Below are 17,839 nucleotides of genomic sequence, written 5' to 3' on the forward strand. Positions count from 1 at the left end.
GGGGCTGTCCACTCCCAGGCTGAACAGTGAACCTCGGAGGTAGCTTCACCACTGAGCTAAAAGGGTGTCTGGGGGCCAACAAAGTCAATTTTAAGAAACATCAATAAATGATAGTTTCAAGGAATTATTTGAGACTGCTTTACTATACCTTTTGATGGCATAGCTCTGATGTTTATTTTTATTTTACTGGAATGGTATAACCAAACTTAATTCCTGGGCACTGATCCTACATATAGAAATTAGGAATCAAGTAGAGATTTTAAGAGCACTGGTTTTTATGTGAAACAGTAATCCATGTTAGAGTTGAATACCATTGGATTAATTAAATTTTTTTTTGTAATTAATTGTATGAAATTTTGATTAACTATAGTAGCCACTAAAAGTGAGAAAGAACCAGGAGTTGTTTTGTTCATGGGTTGTAAAAACTTGAGTTCTGCTCCTTTCACATCACGTGTTGTTCATATAGCTGAACTGCTTGTAGTTTATTCTTAAACTTCTCAAGACTCTTTTTGAAAATATGCACTTTTGTACATAATTTCGCTTTCTCTAGTTTTTAGTAATTAAGATATTCATTATTATCTTTTGAAAAGGTCAAATATTAGATTTAACTTATTTACTATAAAGGCTGAAAATGTGAAATTATGTTTTAATTATATAAATATCATTTGGTTATATTTTTCTATTCCTGCTACTAGTTTTGCAGTGTAAAGAACAATCTCATCACAATAATTTACAGAGACAAAGGGCCAGGAAAAATGTGTTAATAGTGATACATAATTGCTGCCATTAAAGCACTCTACTTTAAAATACATGCATGCTACTTTTTCACATGAACAGGTTTTAAATAGGTTAATTCATTTTACTTATTATTATCATTTATTGAACACCCTAAGGGGCTATTCTACTTAAGTTTACGTATAATCCTATTTGCTTAGAGAATGAGATGTTTGGGACTGGGGGGATTATGGAGGTCTAAAAAATTCAGCTTTTTAAATCCTAATAGTTTCAAAGTAATTTAATCACCTTCAGAGTAATGAGAAGATAAACACAGTTCAGACATGTTTTCTCAACTTCAACTCGTTTAAAATTGCATTTTCCTTTTCACTCTAAGCTATTCTTACAAAACTGAAAAGTCATGTTGATAATTTATAGTAACTTTTTACATTGAATATAATGTTTATCTTTTTTTTTTTTTTTAATAAGCCAGAATCATAATGACAACATCCGTTATAGCATGGAATGGCCAATTTTATAGTACCATAGGCTAAATGTACATAAACCTGGATGAGCTCTTAAAAATCCTCTGAGCATCTGTCTCCTTTCAGGTTTGGGACTTTCTTCTAGGTATACAGCAAATAATGTGGCTTCTTGAACAACCGATATAATATGACTTCTGCTTCAGTTACTTTGCTTCTTGACGTATTGTGAAGCAGGAGAATATTTTCCTACCGTTTTGGGACTGTGTGGGTCTGTAGTTTGGAAGAGGCCTTACTTCAGGATTTTTAAATTCTTTCATTATGTATTAAAAAGACTGTCATAAAGCATTAGTTGTTTGAATTTCTCCATATTGCAGAACTACAGTGGAGCTAAACACTCTTAACTTGAATTCCCTAAGGAATTTGACTAGCTCTTTTTCTCAGCTTTAAATCATTTTTTCCCTAACTCCTATAATACAATATTTCTACTTCTCTCATGGTTGAACCCTAAAATTTCCCTGCATAGTAGTAGGTAATCATTAAGCTCTTAGTAGCAGGGCCTGTATTTACTCATACTTGTCTACTGTAGAGTAACTAGCAGTGTCCTGTTTTACTGATCCACTAAGATTTCCTGTGCTCATCTTTTTCAAATTATATGTCTCTTCATTCTCCACTTAAGATTGGCACAGCTTTTCTGAATTACTCTTTGAGTCCAGAAAGAAGTTTAGAATTCTCATAATCTGTATCATAAACTTGACGCTTGTGCTGATTGTATGCACACTAATGTAGAAAATACATAAGACAGATAAAACATAACATTCTGTTGACCCTCACCTGCTGTGCTTTAGGGATGCTGTACAGTGTAATGGGAAAAGCAGGGTTTTGTTATCAAGAAAATCCTCTTGATTTTTTAAGCCCATCCCTACTAGTTACTAGCTGTATGACAATTGGAAAATTATTTCTCGGGAACTTCTAAAGAAAAAAAGTTACTTCTCTAAAATCAGACATAATCCCTTCTTTATAAACCTAAATGAAGATCAAATACTTTGAAGCAACCAGAGCTGTCACTCATTTAAGTGTTCATGTCCTTCTCCGTTGTTGTAGTTGGTGCATCTCTCCCTTGTGGCCATCCTTGATCTCTGCAGTCAGTAGCTCTGCTCTCTGCCAGCCTCTTCTGCAGAGCAGCTTTTGCGGTGTCTCTTCTTCATCACCAACTAGTAGGCTTTTTCTTATTTCTTGACTCGTTATCGATTCTGCTTTTCGTCTCTTGTTACTCATTTTTTTATGATGGATTTTAATTGTTAGAGTTACTGATATTCTGAGAGAATATGACTTTCCCCTTTATATTTATTAAATAAATATAACAAACATATAATGTAATAGTATATAAGTACAATAAACATATAAATATAGTAAACGCAGTATTTCACATATGTAGTGTAGTAATAGTCTTTGAATCTGTGACCCTTTACAGCTGTTGTCATTTGCCTTAACTATCATTTATTGTTTCCTGGGTAGAGCATCACTTATAGATGGAAAATGCAAGCATGAATAAGATGTGTTCCTTGCCTTATAGGAATTCATAGTCGTTTGAAGGTGGTAGACACATAACTATTATAGCACAAGGCAGATTGGTGGCAGATGTGTGAAATTGAGAACAGAAAAGGTGGCTTAGATTTGTACTGTCCAATAGAAAAACAATGCCAGGCATGTGTAATCTTACATTTTCTAGTAGCTGCATTTAAAAAAAAAAAGGTGGAACAAATTTTAAGAAAGAATTTAATCTAATGTATCCACAGTATTGTTTTAACATGCAGTCAATACAAAAAAATTACTAAGGAGATATTTTACCTTTTTTTGGTACTAAAACTCTTCAAAATGTAGTGTGTATGGTGCTTAAAGCCATGGTGATCAATCCTCCTACTTTGCCTGGGATAGATTTGGTTTTAACACCAAAAGTTCCACATCTCAGGATCCCAGGGAACGCCACCAGTCCCAGGCAAACTGGGATAGTTGTTCACCCCACTTAGAGTATATTTCAATTTGGACTTCATTAGAAATACTAGATCTGTATTTGGATTTGATTAAATGTACAGTTGAAAAAATAGATTCACTTAACCAAGTTGTTAACAGTTTTCCAATAACTGAACTATCAGTTTTTAAATTTAAATGAGATTTAAATTTCAGTTTCAAATTCACGTTAAGTATATTTCAAGTGCTAATACCTAAATGTTGCTAGTTGCCTTTTTGGACACAAGTTTAGAGCACTAAAAATACGAGAATTTAATTCATTTACTACATGAGCATATAGACTATGATAGAACTATATCTAGTCTGGCCACTGGTAGTGGAGTATTGGTCACTACCATTAACGGTTATCAAAAGTCAGAAGTAAAATTGTATCTGAACTGTATATAATTATATATAAACTGCTGGTTGTATACTATATGTCATACTATATTTTAATTATAATTGTCTTTCAAAATACACAGTATTTTTTTGTATGTTCCTTCAGATATTTTGGGGCTTTCTTCTAGAATGCAGCTGTGTTACTTGGAAACTAATTTTTCATTTCAAGGTTTACTCTTTAGCTTTGTTAGGTAGATCCATAACATCTAGTTTGGCCCCACTACTGAGGATTCTGCTTAATGTCTCATGTGTTTTAAAGTCTTTCCAGTCTGGCTGGTGGCAATGAAACTATTCCAGATCCTTTGTGAGCTCTGGGTGTTGTTTAGCCTGGTTGTTTTTTCCTTGTCCTTTAATAGTTTTGTCACACACATGAGCTAATCAGTACTCATCTGAAGAAGACTTGAGACCTTCTGCAGATCTCCAGAATACTTTCTCTGTGCACCTCTCTCCTCTCCAGTACTCTGTCCCATGAATTCTAGCCATCTTGACCTCTTGGAACTTTGCCTTCTCAATTTAGGGAGACTGCAAGGCTGTTTGGGTACCTCTCCATGTACTGCAACCTGGAAACTCTCCAGGCATTAAGTTGGGCTATTCTTTTCCATTCTCAGGGATCATTGCCCTTTACTGCCTGTCTCAACACCATCGTTTCAAATAGTTGTTTTTAAGTTGTTTAAAATGGGATGGTAAATCCAGTCTGTGTTACTTCATTATAGATGGAAGTGAAAGTGAGTCCATGATATTTCTTTTAATCATGTAGTTGAAAACAGCGTATGATTGAAAATTACACTTTTTTTTCCATGCTTGGCTTTACCAAATTGCTCATAGTGCCTATTAGTAGCTTACAAAAGGATCACAGGTTGACTACTAAAAAAAGCACAAACAAAAAATACAATTTACTATTCAAATGTTTGATACAGCAAAGTGGTACATATGTATGTGAGCATTTGGAATATGTGCATATTATGTAATTGATAATTAACATTTTAAATTATCTAATAAGTTAATCAAAATAATTGATCTTTTACAGACTGAGAGTAACCATGACACAGCACTAACACTTGCGTGTGCTGGTGGCCATGAGGAACTGGTACAAACTCTGCTAGAGAGAGGAGCTAGTATTGAGCACCGAGACAAGAAAGGTAGAGCCTAATTTTGTTAATCTTTTCCCTGGAATGTTTGTGTTGTGTGAAGTACTACTTCTAGCCCTATTTTGATGCTTAATATTTTTCCTTCGCTTAACATGTAGTAAGAAGATCATTATTTTTCTCCAGGTTTTACTCCACTCATCTTGGCTGCTACAGCTGGTCATGTTGGTGTTGTGGAAATATTGCTGGATAATGGTGCAGACATTGAAGCCCAGTCAGAAAGAACCAAGGACACACCACTGTCCTTGGCTTGTTCTGGGGGAAGACAGGAGGTAACATTTTCCCCTAGTATAATTGTTTCTGTCTTTGTTTAGCAAAGGTATACTTTAAACTCACATGATTTTATCTGTCAGAACAATGATTTTACATTTAGATTTATGGATTAAAAAGAATTAGAGCCTAGTGATAAAACAGGAATAATTTTTGTTTTTTTTCTTAGTTTGCACTTGACTCTTCCTGTACTTTTGCCGTTTTATATTTGGAGAAGAGATGTACAAGAATAGCTAGATGCACTTGCTACCAGAGGTGTTCTGCACAAGGAAGGATAAGGGACCTGTCCCTACTGTGTTGTTCCTTCTGGTTGATAATGTGAATACATTTGTATCATTTTTTTTTCTATAACCAACAGTGCAGACAATTGGTATGCATTTAATATTAGTATTTACTATTAATAGTGAGTAAGAGAAAGGGTAAGAGCTATGATCCTGAGCAATCCTTAACCTCCCTGTGCCTCTTTTGTAAAATGAGGATGAAAATACTAGTATCCGTGTCAAAGGGATTTTTTGTGCTGTAAATGACATAGTGTGCAAGAGATGTATGAATGGCCAATAAGCATTTGAGTAAGTGCTAAATATTTTAGTCATCAGAGAAATGCAAATTAAAATCGTAGTGAGATACCGGCAGACATCCACTAGAATGGCTAGAGTTAAAAAGACTGGCAACACTAAATGTTGGCGAGGGTGCATTGTTGATGGGAGTGTAAAATACTATACCACTTTGGGAAATTACCTGGTAATTTCTTGTAAAACCAAACATAACTCAGAAATTCTACCACTAGATGAATCCAATGAGTAATGAAAGCATATTTCCACAAGAATGTTCATAGCAGCTTTATTCATAATAGCCCAAAACTGGAAGCAGCAGAAATGTCATTAAGCGAATGGCATAGTATGGCATGTATACTCATACATTTAAAAAAAAAAAAAAAACCCCGTTGGTGTTGAGTCAGTTCTGACTCATAATGACCCTATAGAACAGAGTAGAACTGCACCATAGGGTTTCCGGGGAACGCCTGGTGGATTCGAACTGCTGACCTTTTGGTTAACGACCATAGCTCTTAACTACTAAACCACCGGAGTTTTCATATACATACTCATACTAAACAGCAAAAAGAAATACTGATAAACCCAGAAACATTATGCTGATTGAGAGAAGCCTTAAAATCAAGTGTACATCCTGTGTGATTTCATTTATATGAAGATCTAAAACAGGTGAAATTAATCTCTTGGTGGGGACTGACTGGGAAGGGCATGAGATGAATAATAGGGATTTAGATTACATATATGTTTATGCATTTGTCAAATGTACACTTAAGCTTTGAATGTACACTTAAGCTTTGAGCATTTATGTTGTATGTAAGTTTCATCCCCCAGATATCCTTAAAACATAATATAGTCTACTCAGTGATATATACACGTGCTGAAATATTGAGGGGAAGTTGCAGGTGTCTTCAGTTTACTTTGAAATACATCAAAAAACAAGATGGATAGATAAATAGATGCGATGAAGTAAGTACAGTAGAATATTGATGGTAGTATATAGGTATATGTGACTATGTGGATGTTTACTGTAAATTTTTTTCAACTTTTCTGAATATTTAAAACTTCATAGTAAAATATCGGTAAATGTCTACTTATTTATTATTTTTTATTTAAACGTTTAGTTATTGATTGAAAATTAAAAATGTTTTTTCAACACATGCATATATGTATGAATGAAAAAAGTCTTGTCCTGTAGTTTTCTATTTTTACCACTATGTGGTATAATAATACATAAATACCAGTTTCTAAAATAGCCAGTCATGACAATATATGAGGTCTGGATCTTCCATGGATACACTGTGCCATTTCAACAGATTACTAAATGGGTTTTACTTGACAAGTTATTTCTTTGTTGGCTTCTAGGACCCTTGCTGAAAGAAAGAGGCTGGTTTTATACAGAGGATAAAAGAAAGGCCTTCCACTTCTTCTGTCATACAGTCTGCCAGATAAAAGGAGAAATCAGAAATACACATCTTGAAAATTGTCTCACCATATGAAGAAAATATGTTTTTTTCTTTTTTTCTTTCTAGGTGGTGGAGCTGCTGTTAGCTCGAGGGGCAAATAAAGAACACAGGAATGTTTCTGATTACACACCTCTAAGCCTGGCTGCTTCTGGTGGCTATGTGAACATCATCAAAATATTACTAAATGCAGGAGCCGAGATTAATTCTAGGCAAGCTTATTCTCTCTACATATTTAGTAAGAGTGTTACATGAAATATATTTGTAGAGCACCTACTTTTTTTTATTCTGCATTTAGGAAATTCCTTTACTAAAAATTTAGAATCCAAATTGTTGGAGATTTTTAAAGATTAATTTTGTTTTTAAGTAATTATAACTATTGACATAGGACTTGAGAAATATAAATTACTGTTTCTTATGGTATTAAGAGGAAGCACATCTTTTTTATGAGTTTTTTTCAGAAACAAGCAAATGTGTATGCTAGGATGGAAAATCCTGCCCAAGTCATTATGTTGAAAAAGTTCTTGGTAGTAAAAGATTTCTAATGGAGTCTTGATAATATCTCATAGATTTACTGTTAGTAGGCTGAGAAAAATGATTATTTTAAATAATCCTGCAAAATAATCTTAAAAAGAATTTTATTTTATTATCTTTTTTGTTTTCTGGGTCATTTAAAATGTATATATATATTTTTTGTTCTCCCCCTATGCCTACCCCTAGAACTGGTAGCAAATTGGGCATTTCTCCTCTGATGTTAGCAGCGATGAATGGACACACAGCAGCTGTTAAGCTCCTGTTAGACATGGGCTCTGACATAAATGCTCAAATAGAAACCAATCGGAACACTGCCCTTACCTTAGCCTGCTTCCAAGGAAGAACGGAAGTGGTTAGTCTTCTGCTTGATAGAAAAGCAAACGTTGAACACAGAGCTAAGGTAAGAAAAAGTCTAAAATTTATACATGGATTTATTACTTTGATATTTAAGTTTGCAATGTTAATTATAATTGTAGTACTTTCTAGTAGCATTTATCATCTACATGTATGTTTAATCAGAAATCATTCTGTATATGACTCAGTGAAGTATTAACTTTTGAAAATAATCTCAACAATTGATTTTTATAGGCAGTAATGGCATTAGAACCTATTTCTCCAAGACTAATTTGTCTGTTCTGGCCAACCAAACCAAACCCATTGCCAGTGAATCGATTCTGACTTATAGTGACCCTCTAGGACAGAGTAGAACTGTCCCATAGGGTTTCCAAGGCTGTAGTCTTTATGGAAGCAGATTGCCACATCGTTCTCCCCTGGAGCAGCTGGTGGGTTCGAACCACTGACCTTTCAGTTAGCAGCTGAGCACTTAAACCACTGACCCACCAGAGCTCCTTATAGCGTTGCTATGAGTTGGAATCCACTCAACAGCAATAGGTTAATGACATTAGGGTTATCAGCTGAAAAATATATACTATTAGAGAAGGGAGGGAGCACTCACTGAATGCCACTTATGTGCCAAATGCTTTCATGTTAAACAACTTTTTTTCCACAAGGATACAATTGAGATTAAGTAGAATTATCTTTTTTTTAATAGATCAGACTGTAACTCTGAGGCTAAGGTCAGCAAGGTAGTAAGTGACAATGCTGAAATACAGTTGTGAATCCTTGTAACGGCTACATCATACTGCTTTCCCAGATTGTTAACATTTTAGATCTTTCTGGTGTCTTACGTGTTTTTATTTTCCACTAAACCTAGACTGGCCTCACACCACTAATGGAAGCTGCCTCCGGTGGATATGCAGAGGTGGGCCGAGTTCTTTTGGATAAAGGTGCTGATGTTAATGCCCCTCCGGTACCCTCCTCGAGAGACACAGCTTTAACCATAGCAGCAGATAAAGGACATTATAAATTCTGTGAGCTTCTTATTGGCAGGTATTATGTTACCCTTTGTATATGAACACAGTGTTTACGTGATTATCTGAAATAGATATGATTGCCTTATAGGATACTTTTTGTGTTTCTAGCATACTGTTTATTTAATACATTTTATGAGGTTACTTTTATTTTTCAGTAAACAAAATTTCACATTTTCTTAGTGCTTGAAACTTAGAGTTATGCAAAAAAGGTAATTATAATTTTTAAAATAAGAAAATACTGATTTATGTAAATATTCGTTTATTAAATATTTTTAATTTGAAGTCTGGAAATTCTTTATAATGTAATTCTGAGGAAAAAAAATCCATTTTAGTCCTTGAATAATAAAACAGTTTTCATCTTTACAGTATATTCTTAGAAGTTAGTAGTTGATTTTTATTGTTATGTGTGTCGTTGCATTTCATTTAAGACAGTGATATCTGTTGCCATTTCATTTTTAGGGGAGCTCATATTGATGTGCGTAACAAGAAGGGGAACACTCCGTTGTGGCTGGCAGCAAATGGTGGACACCTAGATGTGGTCCAGTTACTAGTACAAGCAGGTGCAGATGTGGATGCAGCAGATAACCGCAAGATAACTCCTCTTATGGCAGCATTTAGAAAGGTAGAGGGTTCTATTTCACCTCATTCACCTGGATGTTTTACACCAGCACTAGAAAGTGTGTAGTTTAGTGATCACTGAAGACTTTCATTTTATATTAACAGCTATGAAGAGAGCATTAATATGCAAAAATTTAATCTGATAGCAACACTGAAAGGTAGACACATCTACCCCAGGAAAACTACTATTGGACATTAAAAAGCTGGTATAAATAGTATTTTTAAAATCTAGTTGTAATCTTAACCTTTCACAGAATGTAGATCCAGTTAAGGGTAGCGGTAGAATTCTCACACTCCATGCAGGGAGGTATGGTTCACTTCTCGGGTAGTGCACCTAATACTCAGCCACCACGTAGATGCTTGCTTGTTGCTGTGATGCTGAAGTTTCAGCAGAGCTTCCAGACTAAGACAGACTAGAAAGAAAGGCCTGGTGATCTACTTCTGAAAATCCACAATCAATCATGTGGTGGCACAGGGCCCTTCTTTTGTTCTGATATGCATGGGGTCTCCACGTGTTGGAGGTGCACTCCAAGGCAGTTAATAACAATAGTTGGAGCTACTTATTTGTATTGAATGGACTTTTTCTTTAACTTAAGTTAAATTGATTTTATGTTAATCATTTTATTACTCAGAAAAAAGGGAATTAAATAATGGAAACTTGACTACTGGTATTTAAACTACTGAAAATCAGTATACCACATTTAGAAGTAGAATATGAACTTTGTGAAAGCAAGAAGCGCATCTGATTCTCTTTGTATAGTGCATAGTACAGACTGTGTATGAGTAATTTTGTTTAATGATTTGATTCCTTAAATGTAATTTTTATTGGTGATTGGGAAAACCAGATTACTCTAAGGGGTCATAACTTTGAGTCTTGTCATTCTGGTATATGTAGATAAAATCTCCTGTAGATTGCAAGTTGTTTTATTGTATTGAAAAATTCTAATTTGTAAATTTCAAGAAATCATCTGTTGTTTTTTCTCTTATTCCTCTCTCTGAATTTTGTTCTTTACATCACCTCTTCACTGGGTATTCTAGACTGCCTAGCCACTGATACTTTGTTGATTTTCTTTTTTATTTTCTCATCACCAGGATTTCTCACAAGCTACCTACCTCTTCTCCAAGCAGGCTAGCATATCATTATCAGGTCATCTTCCTAACCACTTTCACTATGTCAATACAATGTCCTGCTCAAGAACCTTTTCCTGCCTCCCCAGTCTCTGAAATCATTTGAAAATCACTTGGAATCCAATCTTGGTTTGGTATTCAGGCTCTCCCATTATGAGTCCCTAATGTGGAGAGTCTTCTCATTCATTGCTTAGTCTTTTCCTCATCCCTGTGCTCTTACATCGTGGAATGTCCATGTCCTTCCTCAGTTTTCCAAAATTACCCACTGTATGGATTTAGCTTAAATCTCCCCTTCTACAAAAGCTCTTTCAATCCTGATTTAGCTCACACTGAGATCTCTAATCAGTTTATCTTTCCAAATAGACTTACTCTCCTAAGATACTAAGAACAGTGCTTATCTTTCATACTCTTTGTATTCATTCCTTTGTTTATTTTTTCATTACCTACTGTGTACAACTGGAGTGGTTGAGATACAATGTTGAACAGGGTACAAGCGTCCCCCCTGCCCAAAAATGTGTAATTTAATAGGAGAGATAAAATCCATACCCAAAGCCAGATAGCCTTGAGTTGTGCCATATAAGTAGTTTAAACTAAGTACTGTAGAAATGTGGAAGAGATCATCAGAGAACGATGCAAGTGGTATTTGAGCTATTCATTAAAAGATGTTGTTATTGTTAGGTGCCATCAAGTTGATTCTGACTCACGGCGACCCATAGCATTTCTTAGGCTGTGATCTTTATGGAAGCAGGTCACTAGGTCATTCTCCCTTGGAGCTGGTGGGTAGGTTTGAACCAACAACCAGCCATTGCCCCACTAGGGCTGCTTCATTAAAAGACAGGGATAGTTTAAAAAGATGTACAGGTAGCCACTGACTTACAACTTATTCCAGTTACAACGAATTGCACTTATAACCATCTGTTATTTTTTGTACATCTTATTATTAGTAATATGTACTACCTACAATGTTAAACTCTATCTGTAAGTTTATATGCAGTGTTTCCAATCCCCAAAGACAAATAAAGATTGGATTTATAAAGATACCGATAATAAAAGGCAATAATAATAAATAAAAAAAAATGAGGTATTCAGTTTATGTCAAAACTGACGATGGTTTTCAGCATGGAACCCCATCATAAGTTGGGGACTACCTGTACATGAAATGGAAGGCCTAGAGGCAGCAGAGTAAATACATTAAAAATAAACAGCTGTTTAGCCAGACTGACTGACTTGTATCATAGAGCAATAGTGTAGGTGAAAGTGGACTGGAGAAAGTGGAGAGCCTCTTGAATAATATAATGATAGCTCATGCTTTAGGAAAGTGCATATTATCTCTTTCATACTGCCTAGTACAGTGCTATGTATTCACTTTTTATCTGAAAGAATAAAATTATTTCTACTCTTTTAATGCTTAGAATTGAAATAACATGCTTATTTTTAGTGAGTTAGCAAGAAATAAGTTTTTTTTTTTTTCCTTTAGACATATCCCTACTTCTCTTCTTCACACTAATTTTTGTTATTGTTTTAAAGTTCAGAATAGATTAGAATTTTAGGTCAGGGTACTAGTTATTCTGTACTTTTTTAGCGGGGTAGGTTGGGGTCAGAATGTAGATTTAACTTATTAGAACCAAAGCTTTTTCATTTGTAGTATGCAATTACGTCTTTAATTACATTTTGCTCTATAACTAATATTAAAGGAATCTTACTTAAGACAGACTCTGTAGATGTACTCGGTTATATTAGAATCTGTTTTCAATCTGACACTGGTATCTTTTTTTTAGGGTCATGTGAAGGTGGTACGCTACTTAGTCAAAGAAGTCAATCAGTTTCCATCAGATTCTGAGTGTATGAGATACATAGCAACCATCACTGATAAGGTAATACATTGTTCACATTTATCCCACTATAAGAGCTAAGGATCTCATTTGGTTTAAAATACATATCTGTAATCCATGTTAAGGAAAAAAGAATTTTAGTTCGAGAAATAGAGTTGTATACACTAATTTTCATTTATATAGTATTTAGGAATGCAGTATGCCATTTAAGAGCCTTCCAGATTATTTACTTAACCTAATGAAGCAATAAAACTTGATCTTTTTAAAGTAGTTCTTGAACTAATTTAACTTTCATGTGAACACTAAATACGTGAACAGCAAATATTCATTATATATGTTTATCTAGACGAATTTCTATTCTGAGAAACTGATAAGCACAGTGAATTTTTTATTATTATTCCTAAGTAAAAATAGACATAGTCAGTCATGGGCAGGAAAACTCTTTTAAAATGTTTAACATTTCATAAAAGTTAGGATAACTGTCAGCATAAGAATGAATTAATTTTTTACTGAGAAAGTAGGAAAGATAAATCTTAATAGAGAATTAATTCAAGTCTTTCCCTAGTGGTGTTTTGATTTGAAGTTTATACTAGTAATTGAATAAAAATGTTTATTTGTTCTTAGACTAGAATCATAAATGCATGCCTCTGAAAATCAAAAGGTACTTCTTAGCAAATCTAAAAACGTGTTTCTATTACGGTTTTTCAATAGTTATTACATAATAGTGATCAACTTTTCCCCACAGATTTTTTTTAACATAGTCAGCTCATGGATTTGCCTGCCTCTAGATTCCTCTATGACAATAGCATTTGTACACACCACAGTTGTTTTTTTTTAAGGGGGAGGTTAGGGATTTAAAAATAAAGCTTTTGTCCTTAGTAAAGAAATACCCCTTTGGTGTCTTAAAATTTAAGTATCTGTGTTTGTGATTCCTTTGTGAATGGTTCTTGCACATGAAGTTGTAGCAGCAAAGCTTGAATATATGCAAACAGTTCTTGCCTAATAACTACTTCTTAAAATTTTAAATCAGTTTTCTTTCTTGATATTGACCATTTTCATTAGCTCTTTCGATCCCTTGACATAAAGTATTGCAGTTGTTTGCTGTATGATTTTCTGTATTCCAATCATAGGAGTAAATAATTTTAGTTTCCAGAGTGCCAGTCAATGGATATTATTTCAAAGAACAGCAAAGACTCTTTGCTTGTGAATTTTTTTAAATATTATCATTTAAATTGTTTTCAATTTGCACCTTTTTTTCTCCGCCACTGATCCTTATTGCTAATGTTTTAATAAAGATCTGTTTTTAGGAATCTTTCTAAATGTGAATTGCTTTTTGAAACTGGAAATTTCTTATTTTTTCATTTTAGGAGATGCTGAAGAAGTGTCATCTCTGTATGGAATCAATAGTACAAGCCAAAGATAGACAGGCTGCCGAAGCAAACAAAAATGCCAGCATTTTGTTAGAGGAGTTAGACTTGGAAAAGGTAATGATAATTCTTACATATGAAAAGTACCCACTATTTTCCCTCATGCTTTTTTCTCCCCTTAATTTGTAATCTTTTTGTTTTGTTTTGGCTTTATGTTATCTATGATTACTTTAGAAGTCATTAAAAGAATTTCCTTTGTAATTAACAAAATCTTATTATAGGAAGCACATTGATCTGGGAGTCCGAAAATAACTAATTCTAGATTTTGGTTTTATCTTAATCCTCATTTAAATCAATAGTCATTTGATCCTAGGCCTTGTAATTTATTGCCAACAGATTTATCAGAAGTACCAAATGTGCTCGCTACCAAGGAATAATAACCAACTAGTGAAATACAACCACTTGGTGAAATGTTTAATTTTTTAAATGGGTGACTTCTCTTGTACTTTTCTCTTTCAGGCAGACTACAGCATCACTCTCATCTATTCCCATGGGGAGTAAAATACTCCAAAACAACATATAATTTGGACATAGTTCCTTCCTTACTTCCCTTTCTTGCCAACTTCTCTCCAATAACTTTGTACTCTAGAACTTAATAGAACTAATAATAGCAGGAAAAGAACTGGTTGGCATTGAATAGTATAGAAATACACATTCTGTCATATTTAATCTTTTATGAAAGGTCAATATGTTATAAAATGTACATGTACTGTTTAAATTTATAAAGGACATACAGTGATAATTATGCTGCTTATGTCTTTGATTTGTCAGGTCCATTCTTTTTTTACTATACTTACGTTAAGCTGTATGTAAACTTCCATTTCTAAAAAATATATATTTAACACTGAGAATTCTTTATTTAAAAAAAATTCCGGCTTAGATTCTGATTAAACTAAAATGATTTTTTTTTTTTTTTTTTGGACCATTTTGAAATTTTAAAGAATGTGAATGCTTTGAGAAGAGGTTATGATCATTGTTATTATTACTTGGCCTATTTTCAGTTTTATCTAAATCTAAAAATATTATTACTCTCATTATAGATCAGGAAACTGAATCTGTGAAAGGTTAAGTAATTTGCTTAAACTAGGATAGGATTTGAACCCAGTTTTTTTTTTTTTTTTTATTCTAAAGCAAGTTTTTTTTTCCCTCTCATTGAACTTAACCTACCTCTTTTAGTTTTTTCATTCTAAAGTATAGTAATATCCTGTTTTTTAAGAACTCTGTTTTTAAATATTAGAATCTCTAGGTGATAATTATTTCATGATAGTTTCTTTTTTTATAAATCTAGAAAAGCAACCATTCTATAGCTGAGACACAGGTATCTATTATTAAATAACATCGTTAATTTTTTCATCTTAGATGCTTATAAATGACATTAAATAGATTTGAGAATTTACAAAGGGTGTCCTGGTGGCGCAGTGGTTACGTGCTCGGCTGCTAACTAAAAGGTTGGTCCTTCAAACCCACCAGTGGCTCCGTTGCAGAGAAGACCTGGTGATCTGCTCCTATAAAGATTACAGCCTAGGCAATTCTACTCTGTCCTGTGGGGTTGCTATGAATAGGAATTGACTTGATGGCAAACAACAATGGATTACAAAAGTAGGAAGCAGCTTTTAGGAGATACCCTATTCTCAGTCAACTTCATTTTTTTTTTTTTTCTTTTTTACAATAATGGCGCTCATTTTAAACTGAAATATGCAGAGATGCATAAATAAAAACACATGCCATCATTATAAGGTAACTAAAAGTTAACCTGATATAGTGACTGATGAGGAGCCCTGGTGGTGCAGTGGTTAAGTGTTGACCTCCTAACTGAAAGGTCAGTCTTAGGTTTGAACCCACCCACCAGTGCTCTGCTCTGCGGGAGAAAGATGTGACAGTCTGCTTCCGTAAAGATTACAGCCTTGGAAACCAGTTCTACCCTGTCCTATAGGGTCACTATGAGTTAGAATCAGCTGGAAGGCAATGTGTTTGGTTTGTTTAGTGACTAATGTCCTTACCTCTACATTGCCTGTAAGGCCTTACAAGATCTTACTTGATTAGGCCACCTACAGAGCTGCTTTCTCTGACCCTATCTCTTTATTACTCTTCCTCTTGGTTACTTTGTTTCTCAAAACACTGGGACACACCCTTGCTCTCAAGAGTTTTTGCTCTTGCTGTGTCCTCTGCCTTGAATGTCCCTTCAGATGTCCTCATGTTTTCGCCTCCCCTCCACAAACACTCTTCCTACTCTCCTGCTTTATTTTTCCTTTCTAATATTCTAAATAATTGTATTTTACTTAGTTACCTTGTTTGTCTCTACCACTAAAAGGTGTGCACTACAAAATGGTGCCTAACATACTATAGGCACTCAATAAATGTTTGTTGAATGAATAAATATATATGGGGGTGGTGTACTTTTTCAAAAAATGGAATCGTGCAAACATACCACTTTAATACTTGCTTTTCTCTCTCAATAACTGATGAATATTGTCAATTGATAGCGATTTAAATAGCTGTTTGCAGTTTTTTTGTCACTATAAATAATGTTGCAATAAACATCCTTATACTTATTTCCTTATATTTTGTTGCTTTTATTTTTACCAAATAAATCATTTTCACATGGGTCAATATATTTTTAATTTAACAGATAATTCCAAAATATTTGCCCAAACGGTTAACACTACCACCAACATTATGTGAGTGTCATTTCCTGGCCTACTTGCTAACATTTCCTAACCTTGTCATTCATCCTTTAAAGAGCCTCACATTTAAGGGAAGCCAAGAGAAACTTCCTTCAAATGTCATTGTATATTTGTCCATGATATTAAAACTCAAAGGTCGTACATAATTCCTAATCATACATTAATCAGATGTACATCAATCCTCCCGTATGCATTGTGTACTTTTATATAGACAATTTTGAGTAGGGATGGTGCATAGATAGAATTCTAGGGTACAGAGGCTTTTCTCTTGGACTGGAGCCTAATATTTCTACTAAAAAGATTATCAGACTGAGATCTTCGGGCTTGGTTCACTAATCTTTTAATTGTGGTTTATATCTGGAAAAATGAACTTTTTTGGCCTTTTGAGACATAGTTCTGGTTCTGTCGTTTCTGATTGAGGAACATCATTGGAGTTGATCTTGTCTGATCTGACTTGAGGTCCTGCATGGGAAACTAATTCCCTTGTGGTATAAAAATTCTTTTGATTAGCCTTTCTGATTTGAAAGTTTAACAGGTTTTTGAAGAAACTGCTGTTAGACGCATTGTGTTAGTCAGATTTCCTAATACTTGGTAAACATTTACTGAACATTTACTATGGGGAAGAAGCCTTGCTCTGTAGTAATTTCATTTGGTTGAATTATGGAATCCTCTATCAGTTGATTGCTTGTTCCTCTCTGTAAAGACATTAAAAACTACATTACGTTTTAGCTGCTACAATTCCTAGCAGTTATTCTTGACCTGCATATTTTTCTTATTGTGGAGATGAATGTTGAAAAGGCAAATGATATATTCATATGTACATTCAGTGACATTAGTTTCTCATGTTCTACCATTACCATTATCCATTTCCAGATTTTCCCATCACCCTTAACAAAAGCCCAGTGAGTCTAAACAATGAGTTCCCCCCACCCTTCCTTGGTAACCACTAATAAACTTTGGTCTTTATACACTTGCCTATCCTAGATACTTTGTATAAGTGGAATTATATAATCTTTATCCTTTTGTAACTGAGTTATTTCACTCAGCATAATGTTTTCAAGAACAATCCATGCTGTAGCATGTATCAGGACTTCATTTCTCTTTATGGCTGAGTAATATTCCATTGTGTGTATGTATCACATTTATTTATCCATTCGTCTGTGATGAACATTTGGCCTGTTTCCACCTTTTGGCTAATGTGAATAATGCTGC

General features: G+C 34.2%; 1 protein-coding gene across 9 annotated transcripts in view; it reads left to right on the forward strand.

The window, feature by feature from the left end:
* ANKRD17 (ankyrin repeat domain 17) overlaps window positions 1-17,839 on the forward strand; it is a 203,159-nt gene that overhangs the window by 138,469 nt on the left and 46,851 nt on the right. For all 9 annotated transcript variants that reach the window (XM_023737779.1, XM_004383318.2, XM_004383316.2 and 6 more), the window contains 8 exons: window positions 4,633-4,744; window positions 4,877-5,022; window positions 7,101-7,243; window positions 7,752-7,965; window positions 8,779-8,954; window positions 9,398-9,560; window positions 12,463-12,558; window positions 13,884-14,000. In XM_023737779.1, the coding sequence (XP_023593547.1) occupies window positions 4,633-4,744; window positions 4,877-5,022; window positions 7,101-7,243; window positions 7,752-7,965; window positions 8,779-8,954; window positions 9,398-9,560; window positions 12,463-12,558; window positions 13,884-14,000 (1,167 nt within the window). The remainder of the gene's footprint in view (window positions 1-4,632; window positions 4,745-4,876; window positions 5,023-7,100; window positions 7,244-7,751; window positions 7,966-8,778; window positions 8,955-9,397; window positions 9,561-12,462; window positions 12,559-13,883; window positions 14,001-17,839) is intronic.

Source organism: Trichechus manatus, unplaced genomic scaffold (genome assembly GCF_000243295.1).
Source record: "Trichechus manatus latirostris isolate Lorelei unplaced genomic scaffold, TriManLat1.0 scaffold00108, whole genome shotgun sequence".
NCBI classification, from domain to species: Eukaryota; Metazoa; Chordata; class Mammalia; order Sirenia; family Trichechidae; genus Trichechus; species Trichechus manatus.